Source organism: Notolepis coatsorum (genome assembly GCF_963971535.1).
Source record: "Notolepis coatsorum genome assembly, chromosome: 18".
NCBI classification, from domain to species: Eukaryota; Metazoa; Chordata; class Actinopteri; order Aulopiformes; family Paralepididae; genus Notolepis; species Notolepis coatsorum.
Window position 1 is genome coordinate 16,126,698 of NC_140182.1, and position 17,003 is coordinate 16,143,700.

Here is a 17,003-nt window from a genome sequence, read left to right on the forward strand (position 1 = left end):
GGTGGAACGGGCTGCTCTATCCCTCTCCATATTCCATTGATCTGACAGTTGGACAAAGTCATGGGGAATCCAGGATTTGCTTTGAGGAATATTGGGCTAATCTTTCCACTTGTGCTCGTGTTTCAAACATCCGCTCAGACTAGTAGTAAGTATAGCTGCAGTGGCTATGAGATTGGACACTTTTTGACGCGAGCGAGTGAACGACAGACTTGGTGGTCACCCACAAGTGTGTGATATGACATAGGTGTTTTCGGGGAGCATGGCGCGCGTTATTATTACATCTGACTTTCATCTGTAGAGTTTTCCTATTCCTTCTCAAAGTTAACCGTGCTTTTATACGTTTGTGCTTTAAACTCAGACATATAACTTTTCTCTCCAATACAGTATGTACCATCCCTTACCATGTAAACATAGCAGAGAATAACGCAGTGGGGGCTCTTGTCGCCACAATCTCCATGCAACAAGGGGTGACCGTCAGTGTTGTTCCCCCCCTGAACACCACCTTTGGAATCGTCAACGACACTCAGATAGTAGCATTATCTGTTTTGGACCGTGAGGTAAGCTCGACTAAAAAGCAAATTTATTATTTTCCATCACTATATAAAGTAGCATTGATTGGGCCTTAAACAAGACTCAAAATGCTCCCAATGTACAAATGGAGACGAAGGGACATTTATGCACATGTATTGGGACTGCCCACCAGTTAAGGCATTCTGGAAAGATGTGACCCATCAATTATCAAAACTCGTATCTTGGAATATACCAGTACACCCCTCTGTATTACTATTGAATGATGTTTTTGAGTTTGCAGTAAATCCACAGCTAAAGAGATTGGTTTTATCGGGTATCACAGTAGCTAAAAAACTGATCGCATCACGCTGGTTTCAACCGGAAAAAATGTGCAGGAAGGTTTGGTCTCTTACATATCTCGATGTGATTTATCAAGAAATATCTACAGCAAGAATTCTGGGTCTCAACGAATCCAAAATGTCAATGTGGTTAGAAGTGGTGGAGAGAATAAAAGCTAGCTTATAATGGTAGTGTCTGGTTAGAGTGAGGGATAATGGAGGTACTATCCAAGGAGGGGTCCGGGAGGGGGGGGTTCGAGCTGGAGCATATGTGTGTAGGGTTTTAGAAAATAGGTATTAGGGGTATATCCTGTATAAGGCATTTGTATAATTGGTAATTTCGTTGGATATACACTATATACGTTAAAATATTATTATAGACTTTTTTTTTTTTCTGTTCTGTACTTGCATGTCATTTTAGCCACCTTGTCTGTTAGTTTCATTATGATTATGTGTTGAGTACTGACTTTTAATATTTTTTGTTTTGCAATAATAAAAAATAAATAAAAATAAAAATAAAGTAGCATTGATATTTGTTGAAATTAATGGCTGAATGTTTGGACAAGCTCTCGGTCTGTGTTGACCCGATATTCCATTGATGATGTCACTATAATGCATCCGTATTGAATGAATGAATGAATGAATGAATGAATGAATGAATGAATGAATGAATGAATGAAGGAATGAATGAATGAATGAATGAATGAAAACTTTATTTAACAGATTGCAGAATGGGTACAATAGACCAGAGAAAGACGTTTGTCTTGTTTACATCAGGGTCCCCCATTTTCAATTCATAGTGAGGACATATTGTGGAGGACGTATAGATTGTGGTTTATTAAGCGTGTTCATTTTGTTTGCAGACCACGTCCGATTATCGAGTGAATATTTTCTGCAAACAGGCAGCTACACACATACCAGTAAGTATAGCTATTGAAATGTGTTGAACACTGTGATTGTTTATCAGTATTAAAAATAACAAGGAATAAAATTTGTGAAATAAAAAAGAAAATCTACTGTAAATATATATATCTTCACTCCAGGTCATTATGATTGTACTTGTAACCGATGTGAATGATAATGAGCCAGCCTTTGAACCGAGTGAATACCGCATCGATGTCGAGGAGGTGAGTGCATGGGCCTATCATTCTAATAGTAAGTAACTAAGTAGTAGCAGTAATAATAGTGTAGTGGTGGTGGTGGTTTTGATTGATTGATTGATTGATTGAAAACTTTATTAACAGATTGCAGAATGGGTACAATACAGTACAGCTCAATACACACAATTGTTAAGGGGATGCAGACCAGAGAAAGACCTTCGTCTTGTTTACATCAGGGTCCCCCATTTTCAATTCATCAGGACATATATGACATACATGACATACAGATAGACAGTACTGCTACATCTAGACATTTATGACATACCAGTAAGAGTATTATGTAATACAATTGCTAAACTTTAATTAACATCATCATCATAATATGAATGACAATGTCAGCTTGTCACCTCTTTTTGAAAGTGGTTACGTCCAGGCACAAGTGTTGGCGAATTCCCAGCCACGGACAAAGACGAGAACCCTCGACTCTATTACAGTCTAACATCAATCCCGGTGAGACACAATTTATTCTATCTGCTAGTGTCTACAAGGTAGGCTACTCTTTATTCTCTCTACTAGTGTGTACAAGTCAGGCTACTCTTTATTCTCTCTAGTGTCTACAAGGTAGGCTACTCTTTATTCTCTCTCTAGTGTCTACAAGGTAGGCTACTCTTTATTCTCTCTCTAGTGTCTACAAGGTAGGCTACTCTTTATTCTCTCTAGTGTCTACAAGGTAGGCTACTCTTTATTATTTCTCTAGTGTCTACAAGGTAGGCTACTCTTTATTCTCTCTCGTGTCTACAAGGTAGGCTACTCTTTATTCTCTCTAGTGTCTACAAGGTAGGCTACTCTTTATTCTCTCTCTAGTGTCTACAAGGTAGGCTACTCTTTATTCTCTCTACTATTGTGTCTACAAGGTAGGCTACTCTTTATTCTCTACTATTGTGTCTACAAGGTAGGCTACTCTTTATTCTCTCTCTAGTGTCTACAAGGTAGGCTACTGTTTATTCTCTCTAGTGTCTACAAGGTAGGCTACTCTTTATTCTCTCTAGTGTCTACAAGGTAGGCTACTCTTTATTATCTCTACTATAGTGTCTACAAGGTAGGCTACTCTTTATTCTCTCTACTATTGTGTCTACAAGGTAGGCTACTCTCAAGCGACAGGTATAGATCTGAAACGGCTTCTTCTCTTCAATTCAAACAGGCGGTGTTTGACCTGCAATCATTAACCAATCCGAATATTGTCGTGCAAACCCTCATTGACTACGACACAGTGAAAAGTGTGACGCTGATGCTGTACGCGCGGGTGAGTACTGCTTGTAGATTGATTGATTGATTGAAATAGTGACATTTATGACATACACAACATACATGACATTAATGGCATAGGGACATACATGACATTCAGGTATTTAGTACTGTTACATTTGTGACATATACGATATTCAAATATACAGTACTGTTACCCCTAGATCCTGACAAGAGTATATACATATGATGGGGAGGGGACTGTACATTAGGAGGGGGTGGGTGGGTGGGAGAGAAATATACATACGGCGGGGAGAGAATATATACATGCGGTGGGGAGGAGACTGTCTATTAGGAGGGGGTGGGGGTGGGGGGGGTTTGGACATTTACGGTGGCCAGTTTCGAATTGCAGCCTCCCGTAGGTGCTCTTTAAGAGCGGTTTTGAATGTGGGTGTGTACCAAATCCCAAGAGCGGCAACATCTGATTAGCTACTTGCTAAGCCAAGCTATCCTGGTGCGGTTATTTACTGCTGACAAGTTGACACACAGCCAGATACGTCTGTAGGGGTTGCAGAATAAAACAGCAGACATACCAGTTGTCGTTCCAAAAATAATAGTTTGCTTTATCAAACACAAACACTCTAATTTATCTAACTTACTTAAATCCTTCTGTCTGCCGGACAGCTTCTCCGCTTACCGGTCTGTCTCCTCGCCCCTTTTGTGAGAGAGTGTGTCCACTGCCCCCTATTTCCTCACTTTCCTCAAAACGCGCATCCCATTGTGATTGGCTAGCTGGTCTTGATGGCCTACTAGCTGCAGGTGCGCCTGGAAGCGGAAGCCCAAATATGGGCAGCCTAGCCATTGCGCCGGCACGTGGTTTAGGGTTGTTCATTAGAAGAATGCCACATCAATAAAGGCATTTTAATCTAAAGGGAAGAGTGCCCTGGTCCTCTTGTTTTTTTGGATACTCATAGTAGTGAATAGTTGTTTTGTGTGTGTGTTCGTGTGTGTGTGTGTGTGTGTGTGTGTGTGTGTGTGTGTGTGTGTGTGTGTGTGTGTGTGTGTGTGTGTGTGTGTGTGTGTGTGTGTGTGTGTGTGTGTGTGTGTGTGTGTGTGTGTGTGTGTGTGTGTGTGTGTGTGTGTGTGTGTGTGCGTGCGTGCGTGCGTGCGTGCGTGCGTGCGTGCGTGCGTGCGTGCGTGCGTGCGTGCGTGCGTGCGTGCGTGCGTGCGTGTGTGTGTGTGTGTAACATATTTCTGTGGACGATTATGATTATAACGATTACGATTTCTTCCTTTTAGGATACGGCCACGGCAAATCCACCGGACGAGCCGTCATTCACCGGCACAGCCACCATCCTGGTCACCATCAAGGATGTGGACAACCGACCACCGTGGTTCCAGCCGTGCAACAGGTCCTCCGTCGGTGTCTCGGCCATTTGCGTGTCCCCGGGCTACACGGGCGTGGTCAACTTAAAGGAGATGGCGGTGCGTTCCTTCCCATTCTGTCAACAACAGAAGAAATACACACAACCTGATGATCTTGAACATAATGCATCTTTCTCAACTTAAAATAACACGCCAACATTTTGGGAAATTAGCTTACCGTCTTCTCCAGAGAGAGACACGAAGATAGATACCAATTTCCTCTCTGTGCGTTCAGTAGAAAGCTATCTGGCTGCATGTTAGCCTAGCTTAGCACAATGAATGGAAGCGGACATGGCCGGTTAGCCTAGGCATTGTCCAACCAACACCTCTCCCGAAGGCTAACCGGCCATGCCCGCTTCCATTCATTGTGCTAAGCTAGGCTAACATGCAGCCAGATAGCTTTCTACTGAACGCACAGCGAGGAAACTGCCTGGTATCTATCTTCTTGTCTCTCTCTGGAGAAGACAGTAAGCTAATTTCCCAAAATGCTGCTTGTTCCTTTAAACGATCTTATCCCAAGTCAGGGTCTCAAAACGGCATTGGTTAGCGTCGTCACATCACTGGCTGTGTCTTTTCGCAGGTCGGCCCCTTACCACTGAAGCCGGCGCCACTCTACGCCATTGATGGGGACTCTTCCATAAATGATCAAATAACGTATGGATTTCTGAGTGGTAAGTTGCTCTTATGAACAAAACCACACTGATCAGGATATATATATATATATATATATATATTTTAACCCTAAGATAGCTAGAGCATGTGTCCAGGTCATGTATGTTGTGTATGTAATAAATGTCTATATGAATTGAAAATGGGGGACCCTGATGTAAACAAGACAAACGTCTTTCTCTGGTCTGCATCCCCTTAACAATTGTGTGTATTGAGCCGTACTGTATTGTACCCATTCTGCAATCTGTTAAATAAAGTGTTCATTCATTCATTCATTCATTCATTCATTCATTCATTCATTCATGCATGCATTCATTCGTTCGTTCATTCATTCATTCATTCATTCATTCATTCATTCAGGTTTAACTGGACACTTTGTACATTTTCAACCTTAGTCCTATTAAATCAAATCAAATCAAATGTATTTGTATAGCCCGAAATCACAACGAATTGCCCCCATGGGCTTCACAGATCAAGAAGAAACGTCACAATAGATCCAGAACAGAAGAAAACACCATAAAATCCACGTTTGCAACACCCCCAGAGACGTTCCCCAATGAAGATAAGGAACGACTCCCTAACACCTAGCAGTAGGTTAAAAAAGCACCACAGGCGCCATTGGTGGAGAGAAGCCTCAGACGGGCCGTTCAAAGGGGGTCCCCCCCAACAGGACGTCTGATATTATAGTGTTGCAATGGATGATAGATGGATGAAGAATAGAACAAGCAAATAATTGGTATGTGTGTATGTATATAATATATACATGTAATAAAACACATATACATACATACATAGTAGCAATAGTATCTAAAGTATATAAGAACATTTGAATATTAAAATAATAATAATAGAGCTAAAAACTAAAAAGTAGAGATGTCCGATATTATCGGCCTACCGATATTGGCATTAAAATGTGATATCGGAAAATATCGGTATCGGTTTTATATCGTCGTTTCTATAATCTTTATTTACCCAGGCAAGCAAGTAAAATTCTGATTTTATTTATTGTCAAATGTATGCATAATGTTGTGTTAATTCCACAACAAGAGATATGTAATGTTAATTACCTGAAATTATTCCGTTTTTGGGGGCGGAACCCTGCATATATCGGTATCGGTTGATATCGGTATCGGAAATTAAGAGTTGGATAATATCGGTATATCGGTATCGGTAAAAAAGCCAATATCGAGCATCCCTACTAAAAAGCATAGGAATGAATACAAGCGCTGGTATGAAAAATAAGATGAAGGTTTAAAGTCAAGGCTCAGAGCTCAAAGTCTCAAAGTCACACACTCCCCAGGGGGGCAGGAGCACCACACTCCCCAGGGGGCAGGAGCACCACACTCCCAGGGGGCAGGAGCACCACACTCCCCAGGGGGCAGGAGCACCACACTCCCCAGGGGGCAGGAGCACCACACTCCCCAGGGGGCAGGAGCACCACACTCCCCAGGGGGCAGGAGCACCACACTCCCCAGGGGGCAGGAGCACCACACTCCCCAGGGGGCAGGAGCACCACACTCCCCAGGGGGCAGGAGCACCACACTCCCCAGGGGGCAGGAGCACCACACTCCCCAGGGGGCAGGAGCACCACACTCCCCAGGGGGCAGGAGCACCACACTCCCCAGGGGGCAGGAGCACCACACTCCCCAGGGGGCAGGAGCACGACACTCCCCAGGGGGCAGGAGCACCACACTCCCCAGGGGGCAGGAGCACCACACTCCCCAGGGGGCAGGAGCACCACACTCCCCAGGGGGCAGGAGCACCACACTCCCCAGGGGGCAGGAGCACGACACTCCCCAGGGGGCAGGAGCACCACACTCCCCAGGGGGCAGGAGCACCACACTCCCCAGGGGGCAGGAGCACCACACTCCCCAGGGGGCAGGAGCACCACACTCCCCAGGGGGCAGGAGCACCACACTCCCCAGGGGGCAGGAGCACCACACTCCCCAGGGGGCAGGAGCACCACACTCCCCAGGGGGCAGGAGCACCACACTCCCCAGGGGGCAGGAGCACCACACTCCCCAGGGGGCAGGAGCACCACACTCCCCAGGGGGCAGGAGCACCACACTCCCCAGGGGGCAGGAGCACCACACTCCCCAGGGGGCAGGAGCACCACACTCCCCAGGGGGGCAGGAGCACCACACTCCCCAGGAGCACCACACTCCCCAGGGGGGCAGGAGCACCACACTCCCCAGGAGCACCACACTCCCCAGGGGGCAGGAGAACCACACTCCCAGGGGGCAGGAGCACCACACTCCCCAGGGGGCAGGAGCACCACACTCCCCAGGAGCACCACACTCCCCAGGGGGCAGGAGCACCACACTCCCCAGGGGGCAGGAGCACCACACTCCCCAGGGGGCAGGAGCACCACACTCCCCAGGGGGCAGGAGCACCACACTCCCCAAGGGGCAGGAGCACCACACTCCCCAGGGGGCAGGAGCACCACACTCCCCAGGGGGCAGGAGCACCACACTCCCCAGGGGGCAGGAGCACCACACTCCCCAGGGGGCAGGAGCACCACACTCCCCATGGGGCAGGAGCACCACACTCCCCAGGGGGCAGGAGCACCACACTCCCCAGGGGGCAGGAGCACCACACTCCCCAGGGGGCAGGAGAACCACTCGGCTCCAGTTGAAGTAGAGCGGGCCTGGTTAGACGCCGTAGGTCAACTGAGGACGGCGTAGAGCAGATCCATCGTGCCCGTGGTCGCCCAGTGTCCCCTCGTCTCCCTCAGTGTCTCCCAGCGGCCACGATGAGAGCACTCCAAGCTCATTTCATCTATATGTACGTTGTACCAGTGGCGTGCACAGATGGGGCCGAAGGGAGGCTTGAGCCCCTGCCCTTTTGCCCCAAGTGCCCCTTCAAATTTCCTTTTTAAATCAAATTAAATATTTTTTTTAATTTTCTATCATGAAGACGTAAATGTATACTGCTATCCTATAATACTATAATTATATAATTATTAAGATGGAAATGTATACTACTATCCACGAAGAAATATACCTTATCATTTTCCAAAAATGAAGACGGAAATGTATACTACTATCCACAAAAACAATATACCCCCCCCCTTGAGCCCCTGCCCCAAATCGTCTGTGCACGCCCCTGCTTTTTACTATGTGTTTCACTATTAAACCTATATTGATCATGGAGATCCGTCGTGACGACATAAGGGATGTTCCGTGTCTCGAGAGCGCAGGACAGAGAGGCCCTCTGAGAGCCCCCTATAACCACTGCTTCCTTACATGTGTTTTCCAGGAAATAACGCAGGTGTGTTTGCAATCGATCCTGACAATGGGAACATTACGATGGTGAAACCGGCGGAGGTCCCAGGTCCAAACACGCTGACGGTGTTGGTAAAGAAATGTTACTGAAAAACGTGGAAAACGAACCACGTGAACGCACTCATCAGCGCCAAGGCGGTGACACACTGTTGCTTTAATCACATAGAAATACTGTAGCTTGTTGCTGTGAAACATTTGAATAGATCTTTGGCTCATTCAGTACTAACTTAACTCTATTGCCCCTGAGTTAAAGCCATTTGAAGTAAATTCAAATGAAGTAAATAAATTGTCAAGGGGATACCATTCAAGACAAATGTCTACTCTCTTCTTGGGCTGTAAAAAAATAAATACATAAAAAAGTTATAATAATAATAAATTAATCTATACGAATGTGGAGATTAAAATGCATCAATCTGTAAATTTGGATTCAAATGAACCAAAACTCGTATTTATGTAATTAATCAATTCATAGACATAAGATTATGTCTGTATGATTATTATGGTGCAAAGTAATAACTTCATCAGGTTTTGTATCAGTGCCATCAAATTCATATACTTTTTTTTTTAAAGTTTCAAACGGAATAATTACATCAAACTGAACGGTACAGATCATGTAAGGTTTTATGATGCATCAAATCTTTGCCTTAGAGGAATATTTCATTTTAGTAGGAGTTCCAGCAGTCTTACCTCTCTCTAAAGTCATCTAACGTTACAAGTAACCATAGCGACCACTGTTGTCCTCGTCGTCCGCTGTCAACACCGTTCCTCCCAGGTGTCAGGCTCCTCATTCACTTCCATGCACTTTGAAGACCTATAGTCTAAATATCTATACTTCTGAAGTATAAACAAGCTACTGCTGTGCAGATTTCAATAAAGCAGACCATTTTTTTTTTTTTTTTTTTTTTTGATATTTTTTGCACAAATCTCTCCAATATTCAGAACATCTCTTTCCACATCATCATATGCAATTTCCAGGATTTGCCTTTTTCTTTTTTGTAAGAACATACAAAACATGTAAAGGACTCATACAAATACATTAACAACTGACATGGAAAATAAAAAAATACTTACGAAAAAAGAAACATACTATACTATACATTATGCGTATACATCCCTGATATATATACCTTGTATGTAGACCGATCTACCTTAGAGCAGGTATGTGCTGCATCCTCTATCGGGATGCCACCCTTCTCCATATTGCATGTGAGAGAAAGCGCCCCAGACACATGCAGTTGTGCATGATAACATGCATGCACGCATGTCTCCAACACATGTATGTGGGTACGTGTATCACGTAAGCATGTGTACATGCCTCATATGTGTGTGTGTGCATCTTCCTGGTATGTGACTGTACTCCTATCTCTTAAAGCAGACCATTCTAAGTCAAAGGTATACATGTTTTTGTTTTGGCACTTTACAGATGTATTAGCTTTGAAAAATGAAAGCAGATCTGGTCAATTTGTTGTATGCCTTGTGTGGAATATTTGGGGAGTGGTTACCATGGTTACCTGTTGTTGTCTTGCTGGAAGAAAGAGCCTAAACATTCTGTGAGAAGTTGACAGTTGGTCAAACTACACCTCAAGTGAGAAATACGTCCTTTACTGATCATTTAAAAATGCCAACATTAGCACGTTTTTTTTTAAATAAATAAAAAATTAAAAGTACATCTGACACAGAAAAACACATTACACAGAATAATATTGCTAATATTGCTGAATGGAAGTGAATGAGGAGCCTGACGCCTGGGAGGAACGGTGGTGTTGACAATGAACGACAGGGGGCAGCACCGGTGATCACCAGCTTACTTGTAGATGACTTTAGAGATAGAGGTCAGTTCTACTGATGTGAAATATCCCTTTAAGCATCGGAATCAAATTGAATCATTGTTTCTACTCTATTCTACTCTACTTCCCAGGCGGTACAAAAGAGCAACAGCAATCGGCATGCCACTGCAACGGTCACAATCACAACTGTGGTCAAGAGTGACCACCCGCCGCGCTTTGAGAAGACGCTATACGAAGGCCTGGTCACAGCAGTGGGCGCCATGGCTCTGGACCCAAGTCAAGACAACCAAGCACTCCGGATCCAGGCTATGGATGAAGACTTTCCACAGGTACAAATTATTTACATATAGGCTGCACTTAAGCATTACATCACGAGCAGGAGTGTGTTATACGAATTAGACCATGGCTAGGGGTGGTTGTTAGGCCCGAGGCGCAGCCGAGGGTCGTTAGACCCCCCCTATGCATGATCTAATTCGTATAACACACGACTTCAAGTGATGTAATGTCTTTTATACAATGGCCGAATTCATCCAACCTTATTGCTATACAATAAACACACAGTAATTGAAGCATAATGGAGATTTATTCACAAAACCATCCGCAGAAAAAGTAGGTCAAAAAGTGTTTCAGCCAATCAGAATCAAGAAATGTGCATGCCATTGTATAAAAAGAATATACATTAGGCCAGGGGTCAGCAACCTTTACTATCAAAAGAGCCATTTTTTTCCTCTGGAGCCGCAAAACCAATTTACCCTTAAAATGAAGATAACACAGTGTATAACGTTTTATATATAGTTATCCCCAAGCATACCCCACATTTAGCATAAAACGCCTGACAATTGCATACCCAAAGTAATTTGCGATTTATTATACTTTATACTTATAGCACACAGTTTGTTGCATTAATGGAATTATAAAGCAACAAAAAGAAAAATGTTGACTTTTTATTTCTGTTTTTACCTGTTATAACAAAGGAAAACCTCAAACTCTTATGAAGAGGAGAAAAAGGACTGGCTGTGTAGACCTATTTTTAAATAAAACCCTGAATTATTCAGGTATATTTGAATCCTTCCCTTATTTGTGGAACATTTATAAAATAAAAAGTAGTCCACTTTGAAAAAAGACTACCATGTGTAGACCTACTTTGAAATAAAACACAGAAGAGAAGGAAAAACACTGGCATCTGTAGGCCTACTTTGAAATAAAACCCTGAACTATGCAGCTCTATTTGAGTCCTTCCCTTATTTGTGGAAAATCTAGCAAATAAAAAGTACATTTTTTGTTGTTCGCAAATTTCTCACCACATATCAGGCATACAGGTAAGCCTGCATCGTTAGTCGTGAAAGCAAATTAATCTGTCCACGCTGAATTAAACCCTCTATTTTCCTCAGACTTTCCTTTTTTTGGATTTGTCCATGGTTAGCTTACTGGGGGGTCGCGAAACTCAAGATTAGCCACGTGCAGACGGCAGGGAGAGGCGCGGGGTGCGACGTACTGTATATTTTAGTTGATGAAATATTTTAGTTGACTAAATATTTTAGTCGATGAAATATTTTTTCATTTCAGTGTCACAGTATGACATCGATCTCCAAAATAAGAGATAAAAAATATATATATATATATTTTTGGACCAGGGAGCCGCAGCTGATTGGCTAAAGAGCTCCGGAGCCGCAGGTTGCCGACCCCTGCATTAGGCTATAGTATGTACATGACTATGGTATTGTATTACACATGCTTTATTGTGTATTATATATATAGTATGTACTGTTTACCGTATATAGATTTATCCACATCTGTCTCTATATACCTGCATATAACCCTTTTTACATACCTGTAGATACTATATCTTACATATCCTTTACATAAATACTGCTGGCCAGTATGACTTACTACCAGTGTTTATTTTTTATTTCTGTATCACTGTACATAATAATACCATAACACTGTACATACATCTGATTAGCATTATTACTCAGTAATACTCATTTATTTATATATACGTATTATGACAGATCTCCTCCCCCTTCCTTTGGATATGTGAACGATGGGAGATATATCCGTCACTTAGGCTGCGGTTACACTAACGGCCAGTTTTCGTTTCGTTTTCAGGGTCAGTTTCGCTTTTCAGAACGCAACGTAATGGCAGGCAAGTTAGACATAGTTTTTGCCTCCTGAGCACAGTGATGTATATACATGTAGTACAATGCCAAAGCAGTAGGTGGCAGTAGGTGGCGATGTAGTTCAAACATGAAGGTAATTTTCAACCAATCAGAAAAGTTGAATGTGCCAATACACTTCCTGCTCAAAATCAACAATCCACCATCTTTAAATGCCTTGCATGAGCCATTTAGCCAACGTAGCATTTATTTTTCAGCAAAGAAAGTGCAATAAAAGTGCAATAAACAAAACGGATACATTCACTGTGTGTTCTGCCTCTCATTTGTTGATGAAACAAAACTAACATCAACACAATTGACCACCAAGAGCGGAGTTTAGTCTCACAAAAAGATCGTCGCCGATTTTGTTAGCTTACGTGCTAACGTGATTGTGATATGCCAGTATAACAGTATAGCATTGTGGCTAGCAGCAAAGTTTGTTAGCTTACGTGCTAACGTGATTGGTATATGCCATTATAACAGTGGGCGTTGAGCAACAGCGGCTCCGTATCCGGCTCACGCAGATTACATGGCACCATTGTCTGCGAGTTTTGGCGAGTATCTAAAACGGAAACACCTTTTCAGGGTTGCCAGTAGGACAACGCATTTCCTGCCAAAACGGCGTTTCTTTTTAACTTGGACAGCAAACGTAATCATTCAGCAACAAAAACGTTGCTGTATCCCCCAGTGTAACCATGGCCTTAGGTAGCTGATTAGTACTGATAGAACACACCTGCACAGCATTTAGTCACACTCACCTTACATGCACACACTCCCGACACACACACTAGCTGATTAGTACTGATATAGTACACCTGCACATAATTAGTTCACACACATCTCACGTACACACACACCCCAGACACACACACTACAAAGCCACTTGGTTAGTCAGGAGTAAGTTGAACGGAGTAAGGGGTTGGAGTGGTGTTGTTGAGAAAGAGAGAGATTAAGGCAGCGTCCCAATTCTCCCCTTGGCCCTACCCCTAAGTATTCAAAGTTGTGACGGTGAGAGGTAGTGAGAGGTGAGAGCAAGTAGGTGTTCTTTGTGTACTGGACCCTGGACTGGCTGAGATTCTCCCTTGTGTACTGACCCTGGACCGGACGACTACCCTGAGTATTGAACAATCCCCTTTCTCTGTCGGTGATAATCAATATTTATGGTTTAGCCTGTTTTGTGTTTTTGACCACCGGACTGCCTATGGCCATTCTCTTGCTTATGGAAAATTGGATTTTTGCCTTAATTCAATACATATTCTTATTGATTGATATTGCTCTTGTGTGGACCTTTTGAATTTGTTTGTATTTGAACCGTGACGGCGGGTCCGGTCTTCACCGACGTACATTGTGACTATTCACCTACCGTTCTCTATCCACTTGACGAGGCCACAGTACTGACTCCTCTTCCTTCAGGGTCGGAATCCCGGCATCACGTATGAGATCCACGGGAGCAGCGCTTTCTCTGTCCTAGATGGCTACTTATTCATGACGAGCGATCTTCCAGACGGTCCGGTTTCCTTACAAGTGAGTTTACAATCCACTTGTGAATTACAGAAGTGACAACCCCCCCCCCCCCCCCCCCCCCCCCCGAGTTATACATTTTAATCTTTTTGCTGAACACTAAATTTTGCCTGCACAATTATAAGGTGGAGGCAGTTGACCCGTCCAATGGAGAATCGGCTACAGCGAATCTCACAGTAGAGGTAACAGCAGGTAGGATGGTAAAGCTACAAATATTAATATTAATATTAATAAATTCACGCTGGTGCGCCTGCTATTGCTCTTCGCTAATAACATGCTAACATGCAAGCGATGCACTTTAGGACGAAGGGTGCATGGTGATTACATCGCATTGGATTTTTGCAGTTACATTCCTCCAAACCTCACTGACTTTTTTAGATACGAACGAGTCGAGTCAAATGTATTTGTACTGCCCGGGCGGCTACGTGGCGTAGTGGGCAAGGCGCTCGCCACGAAATCTGGAGACGCTGGGCTCGCCTGTTCGAGCCCAGCGCTCCACATTTGCTTTCAGTTTAGCTGGTTGTCCGTACTAATACACATTGGCCGTATTAGGGGGTGGGAAACTGATGGGTGGGGATCGGGCGTTGTGGACAGCAACTCCTACAGGTCGGTTGGTGCGCCTGCGCAGTAGAATCAGGAAGTGTCGGGGGCAGCGTGAGCCTCCCACGCGTTACTCCTCGCCACTGAGAGATCGAGCTGCGCAGGTGAAAAGATGCGACTGCTGTTACCTCAAGTACCGGAGGGGACTTGTGCTATGTATGACTTAGTCCACATTGCAGCCGGCTTGTGGGAGGCAAGAAACAGCGTTCGTGACAGGGGAGGGTTGAATTGGATGATACGAAATTGGGATGGGAGAAAAATATAGAAAATGGGAGAAAAAGTGGATCAAATTTTCTTTTTTTATTTGTACTGCCTAATATCATAAATAATACATGTCTCATTGGGCGTCACAAGCCCACAAGCCCAAGGACACTGCCTGACGTTAACCCTCGATGAAGAGGAGGAAAAACTCCCACAAAAACAAACAAAAAGGGAAGAAACCTCAGCCGAATTTCCCTCTGGATTAATAAAGGATTTCTATTCTATTCTATGAGTATTGAATGAGAGATCCCCCCCAACAAGGATGGTCAGGCGTGTGCTAGGTATTGAAATGTGCAACTGATGATTGGTAAGATACAAAAATAATAGATCGGGGAGAAAGAATAAGGAAGATCATTAGATAAGTGTAACGGGTAAGCAGAGGGCAACAACGTCCAGAGAGATTGCGTCAACAATGTCCTTGCCACCCTGGAAGGTCATAAGGCACCCCAGCGACCAGTGTGTTCTCCTCCCAGGACTCACCACCATGGCCCCAAACACCACCGTCATGGCATCCACTCTGGAGTCCACCACTCCCATAGAAATTACCAGTGCCACCCCCGCTACTACCAACGGGACAGTTCTCCCCTCTACTGATCCCAGCACAGGCACTCCGGAAAGCCCCACCACTACCAGCACGGCAGGCCCTCCCACAGGTGGTAAGTCTCTTTCCTTTTTTGGGCTTTCTCACAAATCATACCAAACAAACTGCAAAAAGCAATCCGAAATCGATCAGCGTGCAATGCTCCGTGTCTTTTTGAGAATCTTTGCTGTGAACCTCCCGAGAGCTAAACTTCTCCCCGTTCAGTAAAGTCTGTCGAACCTGTTTAACCTCTTCGGCGACCCTTTGACACCGCAGTCCCTGTCAGATCCGGCGACTACGGGCCAGAGGACATGGCCGCGGTCGGCGCCAGCCTGGCTGTCCTCCTGGTCGTCTGCACGGCGGTCATTGGGCTCCTGGTCCATCGCATCCGGACGGGAAAGGCAGACTGGAGGAAGATCTCAGAGGCCAGCGTCTTCCGAAGCTCTGTGAGTCCAACCTTCTGAAGGGTATCAATGCATCCAAAGTGTTCTGCGTTGTACGCCTGTCATTTCTTCAGAAACCGGTCAAGCTTTAATGAAAGTGCACTGAGGATGATCTATTTGTCAGCTGGAATGACTCATTACGCTTGACTATAATTCTTTGTCTTTCTTTTGTATGTCCTCACATTCTCTCCCTGTCCAGCTGGGCCGAGGTCCAGGCGGTTTGAAGGAGGGTGTCCAGTACACCAACGACGGCTTCCAAAACGACGAAGACACAGGCAGCATGGGCTCCGGGGGCAAAGGGCAGGCGGACATGAGCCTCGGCAGTGAGGGAGGGACGAGGGCCGGCGGCATCCCCCTCGAGGAGACCATTCTGAAGTCCAGGGCTGCCCTGCACACCCTCCTGAGTGACGTCACGAGCCTGGCAGACTCTGACAAGGTCGACAGCGAGAAGGAGGTCAAGCCCATCCTGACGAAGGAGAGACGCGTGGAGGAGGGCTACAAGTCCGTCTGGTTCAAGGAGGACATCGACCCCAACGCCAAGGAGGACGTGGTCATCATCCCGGGCAACGACGAGCGAGACAGAGATGATGAGGATGAGGAAGAAGAGAATGAGGAGGAGGAAGGATCCTCTAGTGACAGGGAGGAAGATGAAGAGGATAACTCGCCAACGTCAAAGCCAAAGGTTTTCTTTGCTGACACTGACATGGACAGTGGACTGGGGGTCAAGATACACGACCCGGCACTGGATTCTGAGGATGACCAGGAACAAACTGGTCTGTGAGAAGCGGAAGGAGTCAAAGGAGAAAAATAAAGACTTGTTTTATGGCACCCGACACCTCTCTGCCATTTTTACAGTAGTGACGTAATGTGCAATGAAAATCTCCTGTAATAGAAACCGCTGATGGTTATCAGCGGTTATGACTTTCTGGAAAATATCAGTCATGTGTCTACTGAAGCACGGCCAACCGATTAATCAGTATCAGTCATCCCTCTATTTCTACTGCAACATGGCCAACTGATAATAATAATAATAATACTAATAATAATAATAATAATAATAATAATAATAATAATAATAATAATA

The 17,003-nt window shown here is 44.6% G+C and overlaps 1 protein-coding gene across 1 annotated transcript; it reads left to right on the forward strand.

Annotated features, from left to right (window-relative positions):
- Positions 1 to 455: 455 nt before the first annotated feature.
- On the forward strand, positions 456 to 16,700 carry cdhr5b (cadherin-related family member 5b; the record flags this gene model as incomplete). The annotated part of the gene is made up of 7 exons (XM_084335073.1): positions 456 to 557; positions 3,150 to 3,251; positions 4,493 to 4,678; positions 10,490 to 10,634; positions 15,370 to 15,552; positions 15,753 to 15,922; positions 16,119 to 16,700. 7 exons carry the CDS (start codon positions 456 to 458, stop codon positions 16,698 to 16,700), a joined length of 1,470 nt encoding a protein of 489 aa, XP_084191199.1.
- Positions 16,701 to 17,003: the final 303 nt, after the last annotated feature.